The sequence below is a fragment of the Dipodomys spectabilis genome, unplaced genomic scaffold, assembly GCF_019054845.1.
Source record: "Dipodomys spectabilis isolate Male_0828 unplaced genomic scaffold, ASM1905484v1 ptg000262l, whole genome shotgun sequence".
Classification (NCBI taxonomy): Eukaryota; Metazoa; Chordata; class Mammalia; order Rodentia; family Heteromyidae; genus Dipodomys; species Dipodomys spectabilis.
This window is the reverse complement of record NW_024870939.1, coordinates 2,019,150-2,040,653: the sequence shown is the minus strand read 5'-3', so window position 1 is coordinate 2,040,653 and position 21,504 is coordinate 2,019,150. Positions and strand designations below refer to the sequence as shown.

General features: G+C 50.7%; 1 protein-coding gene across 1 annotated transcript; it reads right to left on the bottom strand.

Moving 5' to 3' along the window:
- Positions 1 to 1,165: 1,165 nt before the first annotated feature.
- Positions 1,166 to 19,688, bottom strand: Emx1 (empty spiracles homeobox 1). Its single transcript, XM_042699750.1, has 3 exons — positions 18,755 to 19,688; positions 12,965 to 13,149; positions 1,166 to 1,713 (listed from the first exon to the last, which is right to left on the bottom strand). Exons 1-3 carry the CDS (start codon positions 19,272 to 19,274, stop codon positions 1,546 to 1,548), a joined length of 873 nt encoding a protein of 290 aa, XP_042555684.1. The 5' UTR covers positions 19,275 to 19,688; the 3' UTR covers positions 1,166 to 1,545.
- Positions 19,689 to 21,504: the final 1,816 nt, after the last annotated feature.

Sequence of the window (21,504 nt, the reverse complement as noted above, 5' to 3'; positions counted from 1 at the left end):
GTTGGCTTAAAGAAACAGACCAGAGAACCAAAGAGAAGTCCTGGAAAAGCGACTTCTTCCAACAACCAGAAATATTCCCTGGAATCTAAAAAGGACAGTTCCAGAGCAGGGTCCTGGTGGCTTATGCCTGTAAACCTAGCTACTCAGGAGGCTGAGATCTGAGGATTGTGACTCAAATCCAGCCCAGGCAGGAAAGTCTGTGAGACTCATCTCCAATTAACACCAGAACCCCCCAGGAAGAGTGTGATGAGGAAGAGAGGGTCCTTGGCAGACAAAACCCATAAAGGGGAGAAGAGGTACGAGGAGAGGAGATGTGATACAGAAATGATTGTAGAGGGGTTGGGGGAGTCAAGGCAGACAAGGACAGTTCGGGGATCAGTTCGGGAGGCAATTGAATTTGGCCACAAGCGGGTGGCTGCTGACCATTGTTGGTGACTATCATTAACATGGGTAGAAAGTTAGAGCAGGTGATGGGAGCACATGGATGGTGAAGAACTGGGGGTGTGGATGATGCAGAAGTGGGGGTTTGGATGTTGGACAGGAAAGACTTTAGGAACCCAGGTTATACTTTTTCAAGATCAAGGAGACCTTAATACTGGACAAATAGGAAGGACAAATGAACAAACAAGGGTATGTGGACAAAAAAGAGTTCAGCAGGTCTTGCCTTGACACTTTATTGGGGGACTGGGACACCCATCCTTGGGGGACTGGTGTCTCTGAAGCTGTAACCTGTCCAGTGGTTCTCCATGGATATGAACATCCATGTGGGAATAGGACTTAGAGCTGGGAGTATCAGCCCCTTGTCTGGTGTCCCCATAACCCAGCCCAGTACTCTGCCCCTCCCCCCCAATAGCCTTCTCCATTGGGGAAATCACCATTATGTAAGCATGGGGCTCCTCTTTTCTCCCTCTCCCACTGATGAGTTTGCAAAGACCCAGGCCTAGCCTCCCTCCAAACACAGGGTGGTCCTTCCCTATGTCTCACCATACTTTCTCCAGCTGTGGAGCTGGCGTAGAGAAACCAGAGTTAACCAGCAACAAAGGAGAGAATGATCTTGCCCCATCCAATGCCTCAGGATCCTGAACACATTTGCTCTACCAGCACCCACTGGGCCCAGAGCTGAAACTCACCACCCCAGGCTCTAGGGTTGGAGCTGGATGCCTTGTCATTAAGAGAGAAACTTTTATTATTCCCATAGGGAAGGGAGACACAAGGGGATCACTAAGAACTACAGCAGGTGCCTGGAAAATAAATTAAAACAGAAATGCATCGAAACAAAAAGGAGCTAAGAGAATTGGAGAGCAGCAGGAGGCTGCAGTAACAGGTGGCCCACCCTAGGCAGGCAGGCTCTCCACAGAGAAGGCCAAGCAGTGCCAGGCCTTAGCCAGCCATTTCTTGTCCCTCTGCCCATGATGGCCCCAGGCTCCAAGCCCTGTGGAGCTGTGACTGGAGGCCTGGCCAGGGAGTGACCAGAGTCCAGCGTGGGCCCCTCAGGCCCTGGCCAGCAGCAAGCAGCACTCTGTCCTCAGGTTCCTGGATGTTCCCTTAGTCATTAGAGGTGACATCGATGTCCTCCCCGTTGGCCTGCTTCGTGGCAATGCGCCACCGGTTGATGTGGTGGGACCCCTTCTTCTTCTGCTCAGATTCGGGGCCTTCCTCCTCCAGCTTCTGCCGTTTGTACTTTGTCCTCCGGTTCTGGAACCACACCTTCACCTGCACCAGGGATGAGGGGCACAGATAAGAAACACCCAGGAGGTCTCCAGAGCAGCCACAGGGCCTCCAATTCTCCAGCTGAGCTGGGAGCCAGATGAGGAAACTGAGGCTACATGGGGTCAGGGCTCCCCTCAGCTAGTTGCCCCCTGCTGGATCTGGAAGACTGTTCTTCAGATGCAAGTGAAGTGGGACAGGAGGACAACACTGGACCAGGGGGAGGGAGCAAGAAAGGGGGATGGGGAACATCTGGTTTCAATAGCCCTTCCTCTAGCAAGCAGAGGTGAGGGAGCATAGCAGGCTTGGCTTCTACCAACTTCTAAATATGAGGCAATTATCCCTCCTGCACAGGGCCTAATGAATAGTAAAGGCAAGGACATATAAAGAGCCACCATTGGGAACCCAATGAGTTCCTGCTGGATTGGCTTTTGCTGCACAGAGGCAGAGCAGATGTGCCTTCATAATCAGAAGATGGTGTCCCTCATCAAGAGTAGGACCCTGGAGCAGCTAGAACACTGTTAGAGCCACGGAACCACCACTGAGGCTTACCCCTACATGCTACATGTAGGTCCCTTTATCAGGGGACACTTTCATAGCACTATGTGGAATTCTCCTCCCCCATGTAAGAGTTGGAGCTGGGTGGCATCTTTAGCCCTGGTCCCTCAGGAGCCAGCTCCTGGGGGTAATCTGAAAGCCACCAGGGTGCCTTCGTCCTCCTTGGACAGACAAAGACAGGAGTTTGAGACCCCACGTCAGAGTACTGCTCTGCCCTCCAGAAGCCGTTCTGTACTTCTTCCTGCCCCCACATCACTGGCCCCAGTGTCCAGATGTGGGAACAGGTAACATGGGAGCAAGCAGGAGCAATCCTGAAGGACAGAAGCTTTTGCTTTTGACAGTTCTGGAGTTTGAACTCAAGGACTTGCATTTGCTAGGCAGGTGCTCTACCACTTGTATTACATCACCAGCCCTTTTTTGCTTCAGGTTTTTCTAGATAGCGTCTCTTACTTTTTGCCTGTGTCCAGACCTCTGACTGAGACCCTTCTACCTATGCTTCCCACAGACAAATACCACCATGCTTAGGTTGTTTGTTGAGAAGGTCTCATAAACTTTTGCCTAGGATACCTCTAGACTAGCTGAGATTACAGGTAGGACCACCTTGCCCAATCATAAACTCCTATTTGAACACAGTAACCCCTCCTCTGTGTCAGGCAGTGAGCGCCCAATAAGGGGAGAAGTGAAGTATAAACAAACAGGATAAGCAGCCTCTGTGGTGGGGAAGGGCAGGCCTACGATTCTAGGCATCTCCTCCCGAAAGCCTCCCAACTTAGTCCTATTTCCAATCATCCTTCGCTTCTCCTTCTCCAGTGTTTCCAATGTCCAGGACATAGCCTGAACATCTTTTCCTACATCACCCAGGAGCCACTGTGGCTCCTTACACACTATGGAGAAAGCCATCCAGTCCTTAGCCGGACTCCATGGCACTGCACCAGCCAGACCTAAGCCCTCCTCAGAGTTGGCAGGAGAGGAATCTTGGCAACTACCTCATTAAGTCCCTTCCCCTCCCTGGGCATAAATTCCTCATCCACAGGACAAAGGTGTTTTGGAACCCTGTATCTCCAGGGCACTTCCCAGATCTTTGTTCCACGGGGCTGCTGGGGAGGGGACCCAGGGCGGGCTAGTTGCAAGGTCCAAGGCTTACTGGAAATGGCAGCATGTTTAAAGCAAGTGGGTGCTACCCACTGCACGCTGGTGAGTGAGTGCCTCGTGTCAGCAGCAGCAGCAGGGGCTGCTGTGGGTAGGACTGGAACCTTGGATAGGGCTGTGTCAGCCCCCAAAAGACTCTCCAATTTAGCTTGAGGATAAGCATAGACCTAAGCCACAAAACAGGCCTGGCATCTTGGCCTGAAGGTGGTTTCAGTCCAGGATATACCTTCCTCATACACCCTAGCTTTATCCCCTTCCCCTTCCAGATTCCCACTAACAATCCCCAAAATGGTTCCACTGTGCCATCTGCCCTACCACTAGGTGAAGGCATGGCAGCCAGAGCTCAGTGCTCATGGAGAAATCTACCTAGGACAAAAAAAGACTGGCCCAGAAATTGTTGGACCTGGGGCTGGGAAGGTGGCTCAGTGGTAGAGCGCTTGCCTTGCATGCCTGAGGCTCTGAGTTCAATTCCTCAGCACCACATAAGCAAAAAGAAAAGAGCCAGAAGTGGCGCTGTGGCTCAAGTGGTAGAGCGCTAGCCTTGAGCTGAAGAGCTGAGGGACAGCGCCCAGGTCCAGTGTTCAGGCCCCATGACTAGACCCAAAAAAAAAAAGGAAAAAAAAGAAAAAAAGAAATTGTTGGATCTGACTTTGGTGAATGGAGTGAGGGCAGAAAGCTCCTTCCTTAATTTTTCAGTCTCTGTGTCTCTTCCTGGATAGACAGGAGAAGATGGCAGATGTTCTGGGTACAGGGCTCCTGGATTCCATGCCCACCTATCCTTGGGCACAAGGCTGCCTGAGCCCTGGATGGTTCTCAGTACAACCATTGGCTGCTAGCCCAGCCCCTGCCCTCCACCCCAGAACTCTCTGTGACTGTGCCAGCCAGTGGGTGGGTGAGCTCACCCTGCCTCCTGTGAGTGACTCAGGGCTGCATGCAGTGTGTCATTTCTGAGAAATGACAAGTAGACCAGTTGCTTGAGATCACCAGGTGATGGTGGACAACACCAGGGACAGAGAGTTGTTTCTGTGCCTTTCTCTCTCTCCCTGTCCCAGGTACACACTCCAAGCCTCCTTCTAGGAAGGAGATACTGTCTCACACTGGCCTCTAGTGGGACAGGCCCATCATACTTCCCCACAGAGGGAAGCAGCACAGTACCCGCTTTCAGGCTATAGTAGGTCCTGACAGCAAGTAAAGGAAACCCTGTTTTCTCCATAAAAACAGGGAGGGCAAGGAGGCAGCTCTCTTGAAACAGGGATACAACCGTCTCCCTAAGCAGCCTAGCTGTCTTCTGCAGAGCAGCCTAGGGCTGAGTGTCCAGATGCTGTTTACAGAACATATAATAACAGGGCATTTATGACTTCATAATGTTAGAGCAAAAACCAGGATGCATAGCACTGGCACAATGTGGTCACAACCATGGAAAACAATATCTATGCACAGACAAGAAGATGGGAATGGACTCAACTATGGGTGACTCTTCTTCCTTCTACTTTTCTGAATTTTCTCTAATATATTACTGATAACAAAAGTTCTATATTAGCCAGCCACTAGTGGCTCACACCTATGATCCCAGTTAGTAAGGAGGCTGAGATCTGAGGATCCTGGTTCAAAGCCAGCCAGGGCAGGAAAAATCCATGAGACTCTTATTTCAGTTAACCAACAAAAGAGCTGTGGCTCAAGTGGTACAGCAAAAAAGCTCAGGAACAATACCCAGGCCCTGAGTTCAAGACCCTAGATTAGCACATGTGCACACACATGTTACCAATTAATTGAGAAAAAAAGGAACTGAACTACCAATGTAGTAGGAGATGATTGTGATCTTCTTAACCCAGTCATGCAACCAGGGTCAACCAGAGCTCCTTCCCTAGAGGTTAGAAAACCTACAAGGAAAGCAGATTTTGTGGTGACTCCTGGCACTAGGGAGTAGGCCTCATGAGGTTGTACCTTTTCTGCATGAGCCTCCTTCATCCAACACCAATATGCTACTCACCACTCAACCTCAAGGGTGCAGGTAAACATTGACTGGAAGATACCCTTGCTCAACTTAACCCCTTTGGGTCTGGGGAAATGTCTGTTGTGCTATCAAAGTTCTACTTCACCCAAGTGTTCCTCAGATTCTTCATGTAGCCAGACCCTTTCAAGACACTCTATTCTGGCCTGAATTACCTATCCTGAAACTCCCTTAGCTGTTAAGATATCCATCAAGTTTTCCTACACAGAATCTGCCCTATCATCAGCCTGTACTTCCTTAGTACTTTTTCCTCATCTCAGTAACAGTGAACTCCAGCTGTTGGCTTTTTTTCTCCAATCTCATCTCCCCACACATGAGAATCCAGAGAACCAAAGCAAGATGTTGCTAGATCCCAGAAAACCTGTTCCATGTGTGATCATTTAGCTGGACCAGTGAGATGACTAGCCCTGTGCTCTAGGCAAGAAGTATCAAGGCCAACCTGGAAAATAGAAAAATCAGTAGAAGAGGGACTGAAGACTAATCAGGAAAGTGGTTAGGGAGAAAGCAAGGGAAGGGATGACATTGTCCAAAAGAAAAAGTACTCTTTGCCTGCCTTTTTGTTTAGCATTTTTCAAATAAAAATAATTTAAGAAAAAAAGAAAAGTGGTTGGGAAAGTACAAAGTGTTGAAGAGATGGGATCCTTTTCTTTTTGGCTTAGTTTAATGGACACTTTTGCAAGAAGGTTAGTTCTTAATTCTCCACCTAATATACCACTTTTGACTCTCCAAATCCCCATAGTCTGGAGATTTATAATAGATTAGTACATAGCTAGGAAGATCACTGTTACTGAGGGAAGGAAAAAGCACTAAGGAAGAGTCAGACATAGGTGGCTCATGACTATAATCCTATTTACTCAGGAGGCTGAGATCTGAGGATCATGGATCAAAGCAAGCCCAGACAGGAAGAGTTCATGAGACTCTTATCTCCAATGAACAATCAAAAGCAAGAAGTAGAGCTATGGCTTAAATGGTAGAGTACTAGTCTTTTTTTTGGCCATGGGGCTTGAACTCTGGGCCTGGGCGCTGTTTCTCAGCTCTTCAGCTCAAGGCTAGTGCTCTACCACTTGAGCCACAGAGCCACTTCCAGTTTTCTGAGTAGTTTATTGGAGATAAGAATCTCACAGATGTGGGCTGGGAAGGTGGCTCAGTGGTAGAGCGCTTGCCTTGCATGCCTGAGGCCCTAGGCCACAGAAGCAAAAAGAAAAAAGCCGGAAGTGGCGCTGTGGCTCAAGTGGTAGAGCGCTAGCCTTGAGCTGAAGAGCTGAGGGATAGCACCCAGGCCCAGAGTTCAGGCCCCATGACCGGACCCCCCCCCCAAAAAAAAAAGAATCTCACAGGCGTGCAGGCACTGGTGGCTCAAGCCTGTAATCCTAGCTACTCAGGAGGCTGAGATCTGAGGATCCCAGTTTAAAGCCAGCTCGGACACGAAAGAACGTGAGACTCTCATCTCCAATAAATCACTCAGAAAACCAGAAGTGGTACTGTGGCTCAAGTGGTAGAATGCTAGGCTTGAGATGAAGAGTTAAGGGACAGTGCCCAGGGCCAGAGTTGAAGTCCCTGGACTGGTATGCGCGTGCGTGCACACACAAACATACTAAGGAAAAACAGAAGAGGGAATTTACCACCTTTGGGGGAAGGTGATTGAGAGGAGCAAGGCTCAACCAGTAAGAAAAGAAGGAGATATGAAATCACTCTGGATGAATGAAGATATCAGTTCATTAAAGGACTGTTAAAGTATGCATTATGAATGAAGGTATGCCACATAAATACATGAATAAATAGACAAACTGTCAAATGAGCAAACTACAAACCCAGCCATTATTTCAGAGAAACTAATAATGTTCTTTGTATAATCTGTTATTTTGAATGTTGGAGGTCTGATCCCTTCTTTTCATTACTTCCCCCAACCTTTCCTATTGCCAATGGATGAATCTGGCTCCAGGTGCCTGCACATGTTCTGGGGAACACTAGTCCTGTCCTCAAGGACCTCAAGTATCCTTATCAAGATCTTAGGAATTAGGAAGTTCCTCCTTTTGCCCACTGTTATCTCTTCTGCTTTAAACTTATTGTCTTATTCTGTCATCCTAAGACACAGAAAATCCGCATAATAGATAGCAACTTGGAGATATCCCTTCCTTGCCCTCTTCCCTGAGGCTTCATTTCCTGTCATTTGCTCACGCTGTTTCCCTTCTTAGAACTAAGGCCACCTCCAACTTCACACTAACCATAGCCCTAATTCTTCCTAAGTCTTCTTGTGTCCTCCTCTTTCAGCCCATTGTTGACCCTCACCCTCATGTGAGATACCACAACATCCACCTAGGGCTATGTCCCTTGTCCCAGCACCTCAAAGAACCACTCCAATCTCCCGTATTTCCTCCACAAAGGACACCTGGAATGTTAGAGGAGTGGGAATTCTTAGAAAAGAGCCAGAAGTTACAAGTCCACAGAGAGATCCACAAAGGGCTAGGGATAAAGATCTCTTGACTTTTCCCTAAAATTCATCTCACTAGGATATCTTTCTTATCCGTCCCCTAAAAGGGCAGAGCACTCTACAACAGACCGGGACCCATGAAAGTCCCTTTCCATGTTTTTGTGAAGAAAACCCCATAGGGAGGTGACTGCATATTCTGATCTGCCAAAACCTCCCTCCCTATTTTTAGGCTCCAAGATGACAGCTAAAGTTTAATAGCTTGCTCTCTATCTTAACCTGCCCATATCTAACCACTCCCTCCTTCCTTCCTTCCAATCTATAATTTTTCACTTCTGTCTCAGGCCTTCCAGGTCAGAGGCCTTCTAGGAGTCTTCTGCCCATTCAGGTTTTCCCTGAACCTGCTTAGCTCCTAGCTGTGACTCAGCCCCTAACTGCTCATCCTGTAGCATGCTCTATAAGTGTCCTCACTTTGAATTTAGGCTTCACCACTAAATGAGACTCTCCAAGGCCAAGGACCACATTTCTGTAGTTGTTTTTTTCCCCTCCCAGCTCAGCTAATGTCAAAGCCAGACAAGGTCAAATTATACCTCCTGATTTGTTCAGAGCAGGAGGGTAGCTGGCACATGGACCATCTGGTCATCTAGGAGCAAACAGGTACTTTCATTCCTCTTAAAATTAATGGACCTGGAACTGGAGGTGTGGCTCAAGTGATAGAATAATAGCCATGAGCAAAAAAGTCAAACAAGAATGCTTGGTCCTGAGTTCAAAAACCAGTACTGGCACACACACATAACACACACACACACACACACACACACACACACACACATAATAAACATTTATACACAGAGCATGCAAATGGTCTTCATGTCATGTGACTACCAACTAGCAGTTGATGAACACCTGTGATATCACCTGAACTTTGGTCATTAATCACAGTATGCCATGTGTTCTACATTGTGGGCATGCATGTGTGTATGAAGCTCTGAACAGACCCGGGCCTAAGTCTGCCCAACCAGCCACTAAGACTAAAGCGTACATGTTCCCTTCCTGATCAAATTCCAGACCACAGTGGGAGAAGCAAATAATGAGAACCAGAAGAAAGAACTGACCGGCTGTTGTCCATGGCTCCTCCTTCCACCTGCTGGGTTGATGCATGAGCATCAGTACAAATACCCACCTAAACTATACAACCCTATGTCAACAAAGTGACAGAAGTTGCCACCTACCTCCTCTGGCTGAAGTTTTGTGAGTACTGAGCTCCCTCACACACCAATCTATTTAATTAAAAAGGTTTATGCATTTAAATAATGCACTTAATAATCATATATGAAAGTGCATGGGAAAGATAGAAGGAAGACAAGGAGGAACCCTAACAGCAGGCAACAAGAGAAATTACCAATAAAGTGTGTATGGAATTTGTCCATTCACTTAATACATGTTTATTGGGCATCTACTCCATGCAGGGCATTGAGTTTGGTCCTGTGTTAAATAGGTTTAGGTTTAGTCTCTGTTTCCCACAGTTCAGATCTATTATCAGAATCACCCAGAAAGCTTTTTTTATTTACTTTATGCCTGGCCCCCACCCTGGACCTCCCAAGACAATATCCTAAGCAAGACCTATGAATCTGTATTATTTATTTATTTATTTCTCTGTGTGTGTGTGTGTGTGTGTGTGTGTGTGTGTGTGTGTGTGTGTGTGTGTTGGTGTCTGTGTGTGTGCATGTGCCAGTACTAGGGCTTGAACTCAGGGCATGGGTGTTGTCCCTTAGGGTTTTGTTGTAGTTGCTCAAGGTTGGCACTATACCACTTGAGCCACAGCTCCATTTCTGCCTTTTGGATGATTAATTGGAGATGAGTCTCATGGACTTTCCAAGTCCAGGCTGGCATCTAATTGTAATCCTCAGATCTTAGCCTCCTGGGAAGCAAGGATTATAGGTGTGAGCCACCAGCACCAGCTGGATCTGTATTGTAAGACTATATGAGAGGTAGGATGCAGCTAATCTACAGACTGATGTCTGTGTATGACAATGACATAATAAAATGAGTAACAGTAAAGTTTGATGCATATTATGATAGGAAGGATATTTATTGTGAGCTCTGGGCATGTGTAAGGGATTTATACAAAAACACAGAAAAGGAAAACATATATGAGCCTCAGAAATTCAGGGCTAAAGAGAACCTTGGAGTTTCATAGATGCAGCTGAAAGAGAAGACAAAGCCAGAACAGATAGGTAACAGACAGCCATTAGCTTCTGAATACATGGTCAGTTACTAATAGCTCTATATGACAGAAGTCTGAGATAGATGATAGACATACAAAGATAAAACTAAATAGATGATAAGGAGATAAGCAACAGATAGGTAATTAGGAGTTATTGATAAGAAGAACATGTACTAGAAAGTATAAATTAATCCGTTTTGAGGGCAGTTAATGAGAACAGACTGTAGGTAGCTAGATTAAAAAAAAAAAACAGCTATACACAGCTGGGCACAATGGCTCATACCAGTAATCCTAGCTACTCAGGAGGAAGAGATATCTGAGGATCGTGGTTCAAAGCCAGTCCAGGCAGGAAAGTCTATGAGACTCTTATCTACAATTAGCCACCAGAAAACTGAAAGTGTCCCTGTAGCTCAAACTGCTAGAGCACTAGCCTTGAGCCAAAGAGCTCAGGGACAGTAGTGCCTAGGCCCTGAGTTCAGGGCACTCCCCCCCCCCCAAAAAAAAAAAAAACGCAGCTATACATGAGGGACAGATTATAGAGAGTCCTGGGTAGCAAATGTAAATAGTGACAGTAGAAATACGTATCAGGAAGCTCATGGTGATAACCAACGCTTGCCAAATAGTGGGTAGGTAAAAATGACAGGCAGGTTTGTCTGATAATGACTGAGAGGGGAATAATTAAGTAGCTTAGCTCCAAATGGTCATTTAGAAGGCTAACAAAAACATAGCTCAGATGGTGGAGATTGTGGCAGGAAGATTGCTGGTCTAAGGGAATCCAAGTTCAGACATTATTGTGACACTAATTTGACATAAACCCAGGGAAAGGAAGGGACTGGAATATTATTTGAGTTTATATTATATGCTTGAACAATCTGTTTTCTTGATGAAGAAACCAAAGCTGAGAGAGGTTGAGCAACTTGGCCCAAGTCGCATATTTGAAGTCATATTTACCTAACTGGGAGGCTCTGCCCAGCCCATCTCTCCACCTCGTCTCCAGGTAGATAAATACAAAGAGGGCCTGTAGGCCTGAATTTCTCATAGTTCTATTGGGTTTTTCTTTATTCCATATGCAAAATGCTCATTTACAGAAAGTCCAAGATTAGCCACGAGTGATGCTGGAAAAATTCCATCATTCTATCTGTTTTTGTTCTAAATACATATCTGTGATAGTCTCATAATAAAACAAAGAAACAATCAGTCCGTTTACTAACTGGCATTGTTAGGAGCAAATATTGACAGGCAACTAGATTCAGCTTGAAAGTTAATTAAAAATGCTCTCACTGAGCTAAAAAAAATTGTAAGTTTTAAAACAATGACATTGTTTCAACAAGCACTAATCTGTGGGTGGTGGGATTATAAACTGTTTCTGCTTTCTTAACGTTTCCGCAATTAAGTTTTAATAAATATTACTTTTAAATGAAGTTAATTATACACAACGCTTAAGTTGACACTTTGTTTTAAACAATAATTTCAAAACACTGTTTGCCAAGAGGGTAAGGAGATGTTATTTTATTAACTTATTTTTTTAAAACATAGCTTTCTTTAGAACATTTAAAAATTAAGTCCGTTGCATTACAAGCTTTTTCTTTGCACTTTAGAACCGCCACTAGCAAATCTGAAAACCCCGCAGGTCCTGCGGTGGAGCCGGGAATGATGCTGATGCGTTCATTGTTAATGAAGCACCAGCAGATACCGAGACAGCGATACCAGTCCAGAGCCCAAGGTGAAAGGAACTGACTGGGCAGTTTCTGGTTCCCTCACTAGTCCCCCTTTCCACCCTGGCTGCTAATAGAAGGCTTCAAGCCGCCCCCCTTCCCCAACCTAAGCGGGGGGAGTGCATTTCCTGGTCCTGGGCTGGGGAGCAGGTGTTTGTATAGGAGGAGACCAAGTATGTTGGAAAGAGCAGTGGAAGGTGAAATGTAGGCCTTCAAGGCTGTAAAGCGGAGTAGGCAGTGGGAACTCACCTCTCATTTGCAAATCTGTTAAGTAGAAGACCTGGAAAGCCTAGGAAAACACTAAAATTCCTCTCCAGGGCAGCAGTGAGCGCCCCGCAGATCCGACCCAAGTACTATTTATTTATGTCAAAGTACTAGAGTAAGCCAAATGTGTCTCCCCACAACTCCTATCTACTTCCTTAAATGGTTTTTCCTTAAACTATCAATCACCCAAACATTACACAGCCATTGTAACTTCACCCAGTTCAAGCTGCCCCCTCCCCCACTCGGTGAGACAGAAGCCGCTCCCCATCGACTGTCCCACTGCCAAAGGCCTCGCAGAAACGCCCCGCGCACACTCCGTGCTTTCTGTAGCCCCAGCCGCCGGCCTGCGCGAGGATCGGGGACACCCTCAGACCCCAGGCGGGAGCTGGCACCTTTCTGGGCTCTCCTGATAGCCTGAAGACACCCAGACTTTCTTCCCAGACTACACATGCTGGCGGGCAGCATTGATCTCACCAGCTTTGCCCGCGACCCGCAGCGCAGCGGGTGCGGGGAAGGCCCAGTCAAGGTCATCTCTTAACACTGCAGCGCCCTACCGCCGCGATGGGAGAGACAGGCTGGAGCAAGCCTCGGGCTCAGGTCGGTGCCCGCGGTCACAGCTCCCCTGCCCGCCATCTCCTGGGGAATCTGGGTCCTTCGCAGAGGCTGTGGGAATCGGCCTCCAAATACCCCGCGCATGGCTTGCATCTACGGTGCCCCCCCAACCCAGCCCCCGCTGGGCCCGCACAAGGCCATCCAAGTCCGATGGCCTCAGCAGGCTAAGCACAGTCGAGGGAAGGAGCTCTAGGACATGAGCTGCTAACGCACCCGCGCGCCTCCCTCCCCGGGTTCTGGGACAGGCACCGCGCGCCGAGCGCAGGGCGGGCCGTGGTTCCAGTGATTCTTACCTGTGTCTCTGAGAGACTGAGGCTGCCAGCCAGCTGTTTCCGCTCGGCTCCTACCACGTAGTGGTTCTTCTCGAAGGCGCGCTCCAGCCGCAGCAGCTGCGAGGGCGAGAAGGCCGTGCGGATCCGCTTGGGCTTGCGCGCGAAGGGCCCGTGCAGAAGCAGCCCGTCCTGGGGTACGTCGCTCGCTGCGGGCCCACGGCAAAGGCAGCACACGCAGGTACAGACAGAAAGAAGGGACGCGGTGAGCCGCAGCCCAGCTGCGGCAGGGAGACTACCGAACCTGGCCTCCTGGACAACCCGCCTCTGTTTCTTCCTTCCCTTTGATTGCCCAAGTCCACCCTGCTCCCCAGTTCCTCTGCACACTAGAGAGCTATCCCGTGGGGACACGGAAATCCCAGGCTGTCAGACCACTCTTTTGGGCCAAGAAGCGAGTCAGATGCGAGCCCAGGCCTGATGAGACTGGCCCAAGGATTGGCTAAAGAATCTGGGCTTCACCCTTTCCCTTCCCAGGCCACAATAATTTGCTTTCAAGTAAATGGTCCTTCAGAAAGAAAGCTGAGGTGTTGGAAGGTTAAGCAGCTAGCCTGTTAGGCATGCTCATACTAAACACTGATTCAAGAATTAGAGGGTATCCAAGGATTCTCTCCTCACACCAACTTAAACTACTCTTGGAGTTAACCCATTGAAAACTTTTGCTAGGCTCTATCCTGTCTTTTGTAAAAGCAGACCAGGGGTAGCTAGCATGCAGGCAATCCCAGGAAATCTAAATTCAGATTTCTTTTCACCCTTCCCCACCTTTGACTCCCCAGGCTTTAGACTCTGTAGAAACATAGCATCCAGGAATAAAGCCTGTTCTCACAGGAGGTTCTTACTGCTTCTTGGTGGGAAAAGGTCCTCTCTCTGAATAGTTCCATGCTGAAGAAGCATGGGGATAAGTATCTGGATGTTATCTTTCTAACATACAGATATAGATGGTATAGATTTATTGGTTTCTATATGAGTGTGGTATAAACATAGGCTCTAGCCATCAGTAATACAGAAAAGAATCAGAAAATTCTTCCATTTGCTGTACAAGGTTTTCAGAGTGACTCTCCCTTGGGAAACTGGACATAGTGCCTGTAATCAAGAAGACGGGACACAGCTAGAGTGGTAGTCAAGAAGTACAAAAGCATAACTGGCTTCTACCCTCCAACCCTCAGTTTACTCAATAGGCCTTCATGCAATCTTTGTCTTAGTTGCACACCCTAACAGAGCTGAAACAAGCCCTGACAGTATCACCCATAGATCCTCACACTGGCACTCAACAGTCATCTGACCCACCACCAACACAGAGCCTAGATGGAGTGTTTTGACAAGAGTTAGCTGCTTAGATTAACTGATCCAATTAATTTCCTCAGAGATGGCTATGGGTTTGACCTGTTCTTTGGCTCTTAAGACAATGATCTGGACAATTCAGTTGAGTTATGTTCCCATTTCTGGAAACATCTCTAAGTGAAACAGGCCATCACTGAGGTGCCCTTGTTAAAATTCTCCAGGTAAAAAAGTGTTGGTATCCTTTGCTAGTGGGAAATGCCTGGGCTTTGGAGACTTACACAGGCCAAGTTTAGTCCTGGGGCTTTCTTCACAGTTGCCTCAGACTGAGGTGTTACTGCCTCAATCCCAGAGATAAACTCACAAACCTCTAGAATCCTTATCCATTTCAAGTGTCTGGGTCTGAGCTACTACCAAACAGGATGGAAAGACATCACTGGGACCGAAGCCTGACCATTGTGCCTTTGTTGGTGAAAGCAGACTTGGAAGTCCTCAGACCTGGCTGAAGAAAGTTTAAATTAGGATAGTAGAGGGTCAGATGGTCAGAAGTAGTCAAAGGAGAAAAATGAGGAGTCTGCTCTAGGAAAAATAGAAAAGAACCAATATGTTTCTACCAACATGGTAGACGAAAGAAGGATGGGAGAGGTGGTTGGGAAGATTTGTTTAAAATTAAAATGAAATGCTTAAAAAAAAATCCAACATCATTCTGATCCCAGGGGAAATCTCATCAGGGATTACCTCTCTGGACAAATAAACCAGAGAAGGAGAGAAAAATCCTAGCTCACCCCAGTATTCAGAGTTTGGTCTCAACTGCTGGCTGGCCAGAACTGGTCAGAGTGAGGATGCAGCATGGAAAGACGTGAGAGAGTGGGATGCAGAAGCACACGGAAAGTGTGGAGCTGAGAAAGCCACACCGTGCTCTTCTGCAGCGTGTTTGCTTTAATGGTTGTTTGGTAATTTTCTTGTATGTCAGTCACCTGTGTGGCTAAATGTCACACTCTGTTTTGGGTTTTTTTTGTTGTTGTTGTTGTTTCGTTTTGTTTTAATAAAGCAAGCGTGCAAGATGGCAGCAACTCACTTGGTCCTTCTGACCTGCGTTCTCATTTGCTAGTTTCAGGGAAGGCTAGGTTGCTCCTAGTCTGTTTCCTAAAAGAAAGGCCCCAGTGCATTGTAATGTTCTGGCATGTGGATTCGTATGTGCCCAATCTGTGTCCACATGCTTGTGCAGATACACAGAGCTCCTTCAAATCCAACCACTGGCTGGAAAAAATATCCAAAATGCTGATAAGTGATGGTTATCTGATTCCAAAAGAAGCAGAACTTTTCCCAGTAAGAAAGAGGCTGGTTAATACAAAACTAAATCTCAAGACATTGATCAACTGCCACATATTTCTATAAGGACAAGGGAACTGTGTGCCTGGCCCCTTTCACACAGTCTGACCTGTGGAGTGGGGTTCATCCTTAAGCCCTCCAGCCATTCCTACACGGCTTTGGTTCCCTTTGACTGTAATAAGAGGAACGAACAAGCGGGAGGCTGGAGTGCGGCCTGTTTGGAGGCAATAATTCCAATCGGTGATAAATGGGCTGTCAGACTAGGACAGGTGGGAAAGTAGAAAGGGCTGGCTCAGCCTCCCCTAGAGTTAGGAACTGAACCCACTTCGGTTTTCCTAAAGCCTCGAATCGGCGGGCCGCTTCAAGGAAGGCTGGAAACTAGCAATAGACACTCCCAGGAATGAGGCTGCCGGAAGCGGGAGCTAGGGATCCCGAAGCTCGGCAGGCTGGAGCTGCACCCAGACTGGAGGGGCCCAAGCCCGCTGCGGGTGGAGGAAGGAGTGGCTGGGCGGAGTTGCCGCGGGGCAAGGACCTGGAGCGCCAAGCCAGCCTTGGTAGATAACCTCTGTCCTCCCGGCCAGCCAACGCAGCCTCCGTTCTCCCCTCGCTGCTGCCGGAACAAAGGCTCTCGTGAAAGCTTCAGCCCACAACTGCGGAGGGTCCCGCAGGGCTGGGTCGCCTAGAGTTCCCTCCCCGTGCACTGTCCGCTGTCCTTAAATTTCCTGATCTCCGAAAAATAAGCACCGGCCAAGAAAAGCAGTGGCCTCGGTCTCCGCGGTTTCTTCTCCCCGCAGCGGCCGGGTGCTTCTTGGAGGTCCTGACCAGCCTCGCTTTTCCTCTTCCTCCATCTCACTTAGCGGAAAAGCCACTTCCCGGCGAGCAGGGACCCCGCTGCCGAAGAGCGCTAGGCACGGGACGCAGACACTGCCTTTTCGTTCCTGTAGGGTTTCGTTTCTTGCATTCAAACCGGACTAAAATGAGCATCACAGAGACCCGGTTCTCTAGAAAACGCGGCGCCGGAGGGCCGGGGACCGCGCGGCTGCCAGCCCCGAGGCTCGGCGGGGACCGAAGGGCACTTGGCCGCTGGGGCGCGCACAGGTTCGCCACAGCAACGAGGGGCGCCGAGGCCACCGCCTCTCGAGGTTAGAAAAGTCCTTTAGAGCCCTTTAGATTTCCGGGTACGAACTGGCTCCGTCTCCGCGCGTCCAGACACGGTTCTTAAAAGAAAAATCCGACCATTCGCGCAACTGCACCACATACCCGCTAGGACCGCGGCTCGGGAAGTAGCGGCATTTTTGCTGAGAAATCATCTGGCCTCGCCTGGGTGGGGAGGTTCGGGTCTCCGGCAAGCATCTCTGGCAATGCTTCTCTAGCTCTCGGTGCCCTGGGTCTGTGCGGGCGAGGCCGAGGTGCGAAAGGAGGGTGCGAGGAGGGCGTGGGAGTCTGGATCCGAAACGGAAGAAGCTTCCGGGAGGCCACCTCTGGAGCAGCCACGCCGGGCCGCTGGGCAGGGCTCAGGACCCGCTAGTTCTAATGCCTTCACCACCCCTTTACCCTTCCGCCGCGGGCTCACGGGCAGCGGAGAATCAAACTCAGTGCTGGGCTCTTAAGTTTTGAGATCTAGAGCCAGCCCCCCTCCTCCCCGCCTCCCGGTAGTTTGCTAAATATATATAAACAACAACTACCCCAAACTCTCATTTTATAGGTAAGCATTTTTAAGTGGTCCGAGCTCTTACCCCAAGCATCTAACACTCAAGACTTCTTCCCCCACCCACACCAGACTTGGATTTAGGCAAATCTTTGAAATCCTCGGAGGAGACAAGTCTGCCCACAAGAATTCTTGATGAAGTAATTGCATTCTCTGGATCCGTGGGGTCTGCGGAGTAGGAATCTTATTGGTCAGGTGGGACAGATAATGGACTGACAAATCGAGACCCTGAAAAGCAGTTTTGTTTTGTTTTGTTTTCTGAGATAGTCACGCCGCTTTTCCCAAAACGTCAGGAGATCACCTTTCTTTTATTACCTAAACAATGATCCCAAACATCTATTTGACTTTGAGTTGGCTTACTGGCGGAAGCCAAAGCTCCAGCCTCGTGTTTTTCGTTGTTCCACTAAAAGCTGAATTACCTAGCTCCCTCTGGGCGATGGAACCTCACAAACCTGAAATCCAGACTGCACTAACAAATTAAGTGGGACCTAAAGCAATTACTGGACAAATCAAGGCCAGTATATTTTTAATGAAGGAAAGAAAAAGTCCAACACATTCAAGAAAACGATCTTCAACAGATGAAACTGTTCTTTGAGTAACTCAGATGATTGAACTCTGTGTGTAAATGTGTGTGTGTGTAAATGTGTGTGTAAGGCCTGTGAGGATCTTAATTAGCAAGCTGATTTGGTTTAGACTGGGGGCTAGGACTAGACTGCACCTTAAAAGCCCTCTGCTTCTACTCCTAACTTCCTGCTAGGGAGGATTGTTGTGGGGCCCCTGCAACCAGGTGGGTTCGGGAGGCAGCCAGCGACCAAGGAAACCACTTTGTTCATTGCAAATCTTCCCATCTTAGGTCCTAGAGGCACTGGAAAAGCAGGGGCAAGGTTATGAGGAAGAACCCCAGACAGTGGAGCACCCCACACTGAACATTAACTCTGCGGTTGAACCTCCCCCATGCCCCTTGCTTCCCACAGAGCCAGGGTAGCTGGATGGACTTTCGCCTGCCCAGATGCGCCAGCGAAGGATCCCTGGGAGCTGGTGGTGAACTTGAGCGCCAAGAATCATGCGGACTCAAAGCTGGGACCGAGAGAGGGGGCAGAGAACCCCGCGCTCTCGGGGCTGGGACTGGCTCAGTCAGTCCAGAGGAAAGAGACGAGCCAAGATAGGGCCAAAATAGGTTCCCGTTGATGCTCCTGGACTTGGCATTCGAACCAGCCTTATCCCTGGGAAAGCATGGAGGTACCCACCTCACTCTCCGGGTGGGATACCACAACAGAACACAGGTGGATCCGCAGGGCTGGGAGAATCCATCTCTGTGGACCCGCAACCTTCTCCGCAATAACTTCCTAACAGCCCCGCGACACCCCCCCCTTCCGCACCCTCCCCAGCGTTCGTCGCGGTGCGGACGCCGGCCAGCCCCGCACAGCGTGGGCACTCACCCTGGAAGCGGTGGCCGAAGAAGCGGTTCCTTAGCACCCAGGGGTAGAAGTGGAGAGGGTCCCGGTGCTGGGCGCCGAAGAAAGAGTGCGGAGGCTGCAGCGGGGAGGCTCCCAGCTGGTGCGCCGGGTGCACCGTCAGCGCCGGGTGGTTCATGGCTTCGGGGAACACGAGCTCGGGCCCTCCGTAGAGCGAGCGGCCGGCACCCGCGGCGGCGGCGGTGGGGAAGCCGCTTACGAAGGCTGCCTCGGCCGCGCTGGGGTGAGGGTAGTTGAGTGCTGTGGGCCGGAGCGGTTCCTCTGAAGCGGCTGCCGCCAGGGGATGGGAGCCCGCGCCCCCGCTGCCAGTGCCGCCGCCGGTGCCACCATCCTTGGCCACCAAGGACTCTATGGTAAAGCCCCGCTTGGCCGCGGGCTGGAACATGGTCGTGGCTGCCGGAGTCGGGCGAGGCAGCGGGGCTCCAGGGAGCGCTGGGCGTCCTGGCTCTGCCGCCTTGCGGGGTGTGCACCCAGTCATGCACATGCACACACACACACACACACACACACACACACACACACACACACACACACCCGCACCCCTCACCTCCCCCGCCCGCCCGCCTTCGCTCGGCCCTCGCTAGCGAGCCAGGCGCGGAGCGGTGAGGGGTGTGCGAGCCGAGCTAGCTCCGAGTCCAGCCACCGCGCACAGTCGGGAGCATGGGCTCCAGCGAGCGGCCAAGAGGGGACAAACGGGGCTCCAGGAGCCCCGTGCGGGCGCAGCCAGCCTGCGAGGCTAAGAGCTTGCTCTACCGCCCGAGGGCTGAGGCCAGCTCGTTCCCTTCCAAGTCACGCCAAGACCGACCCCCGCCCGGGATCCTCTCAGCAGAGCCCCACCAGGCCTCGGCTGCTGCGCTCCGCCGCGCGAGTTAGCGGGCACCTGCCCCGCGCTCGCCCATTGGCCGCCACTCACCTGCCCCAAGGTGGGGGGCGGGGCGGGGCGGGGCGAGGGGCGGCGGGTGGGGAAAAGGAGTCGGCAGTCGGAGGCAAAAACCGGACTGGAGCCTGTGCGCGACGATCTAGTCGCTTGCCCCGCCCTGCCCATAGCCTCTGTTCGAGACTCCGCCCTTAGTTGAGTCTAGTGGCCACCACCGCCGTCCGAAGCCCAGCGGAGGCCAAAGTGAGTACACGCAGAGCCTGGCGCTTGTGAAGAAAGTCCACGCCCGCTCCGTCAGTGGACCCTTCTCACCATACCTACCTAGCATGTCATTTTACTTCTTAGAAAACTTGGATCAGAGCGTCGGGGTGGGTGTTTAGCTAGGGGGTCCAACAAATAGGTTCTCAGGAGAACCAGCTCCCTGATCTCCTGACCTCCGGGACCGCCCGCTGGCCTGCCCTGGGTCTCCGGACCCGCCACCTGAAACCGCGGCCTGGGTTCTCAAGGGGACCTGGGTGATGCTGCGCGGGGAGCAGCCGCGGGATCCGTCATCCCGCAGCTCTCAAGCCGTGGCTCGAGGCGCTGGAGAGCAGCGGGCTGAACCCCGCCTTGGCGCGGCGTCTGGCTCCACACCTACCGCCAGCCTCGAGCGCAGGGCCACCTGCTCTGATCGCGAGCTGAAGTGTTTCCCTGGCCAGGACCGTGTCCTCGAGGACACTGTGTCTTAAATTGTAGCTAGCCGTGCAGCAGCCCGCGCGTCCGGGGAAGGCAAGGGAAGCCCCCTGCGGCGAAGTTCACCCGCGACCTTGGAGCAGCGGACAGGTCTGCTCGGCCAGTTTTCACTCCTTGCACTAATCACTGAGGGTAAGAGGACGATTGACAAAGACAATCAATCTCAGGAAACTTTTTCATCGCAGCCTTCCAAGGCCGCCAGGAAACAGCACGCCCAGGCCTAAGAGGGCTCTAGGCTGCGGTGACGGGGCGAGGGGGGGGGGGGGGGGAGCTGGACGCGGCCCTTGCCCGTTCACCCCGCAGAAGGAATGGAAGCGAATGCCGCTTTCCCGGAGCTGCTGGGGTCAGCTGAAGCCCAAGCGCGCAGATCTGGGCATGGGCTTCTGGCTGCCCCGGGGTCCAAAGGGTCTGGGAGTCGCACAACTCAGCGGGGACTCCAGGCCAGGTCTTGGCAGTGGCCCGTCTGAGCGCCCGGAGCCTGGGTGCAGGAGAGCGCTCCGGGCGTCCTCGCAGCTACAAAGCGGGTTAAAGTCTATTTTCCACTCCACTGCTCCGTAAAGCCCGTGCGCGCCGACGCCGTTCCGGCCCCCTTGGGCAGGGAGGAGAGGGGGCGTCGAGAGGCGGAGGCGACCCGGAGGCCGCACCCTGCAGCCCTTTTCGTCCTGAGCTACCTAGCGCTCAAGCCAACACTGGGCTTCTCGACTAGGTCCCCCGAAATGTGATGGGAGGGAATCGTTTAGCAAATCAGCACCTAGCGTCGTTAGCTCTTGTGGACCTCACGCGATCTTCTGACTGTTGGTGTCAGCACTCTGTCCGGTTCTATTCCCTCTGTCACACACGCACACCCCGCTTCTGCTTCATGGTCCCCCCACAGCACCCTGTTTCTTCTCCTCCTCCTCCTCCTCCTCCTCCTCCTCCTCCTCCTCCTCCTCGGATCCACCCTCGGTAGAGGAAATGGGGAAGAGCGTGGGGGAAAGAACCGGGCCCAGGGGATGGAGAGCTGGGCAGATGCACAAATGGAATGTTATGGCTAGGGGATTTTGTTAAAGCAAGTTCCCCGCCGACATGCGGGATTCATTTGGATAAATGGGCTCCAGTTCTGCGG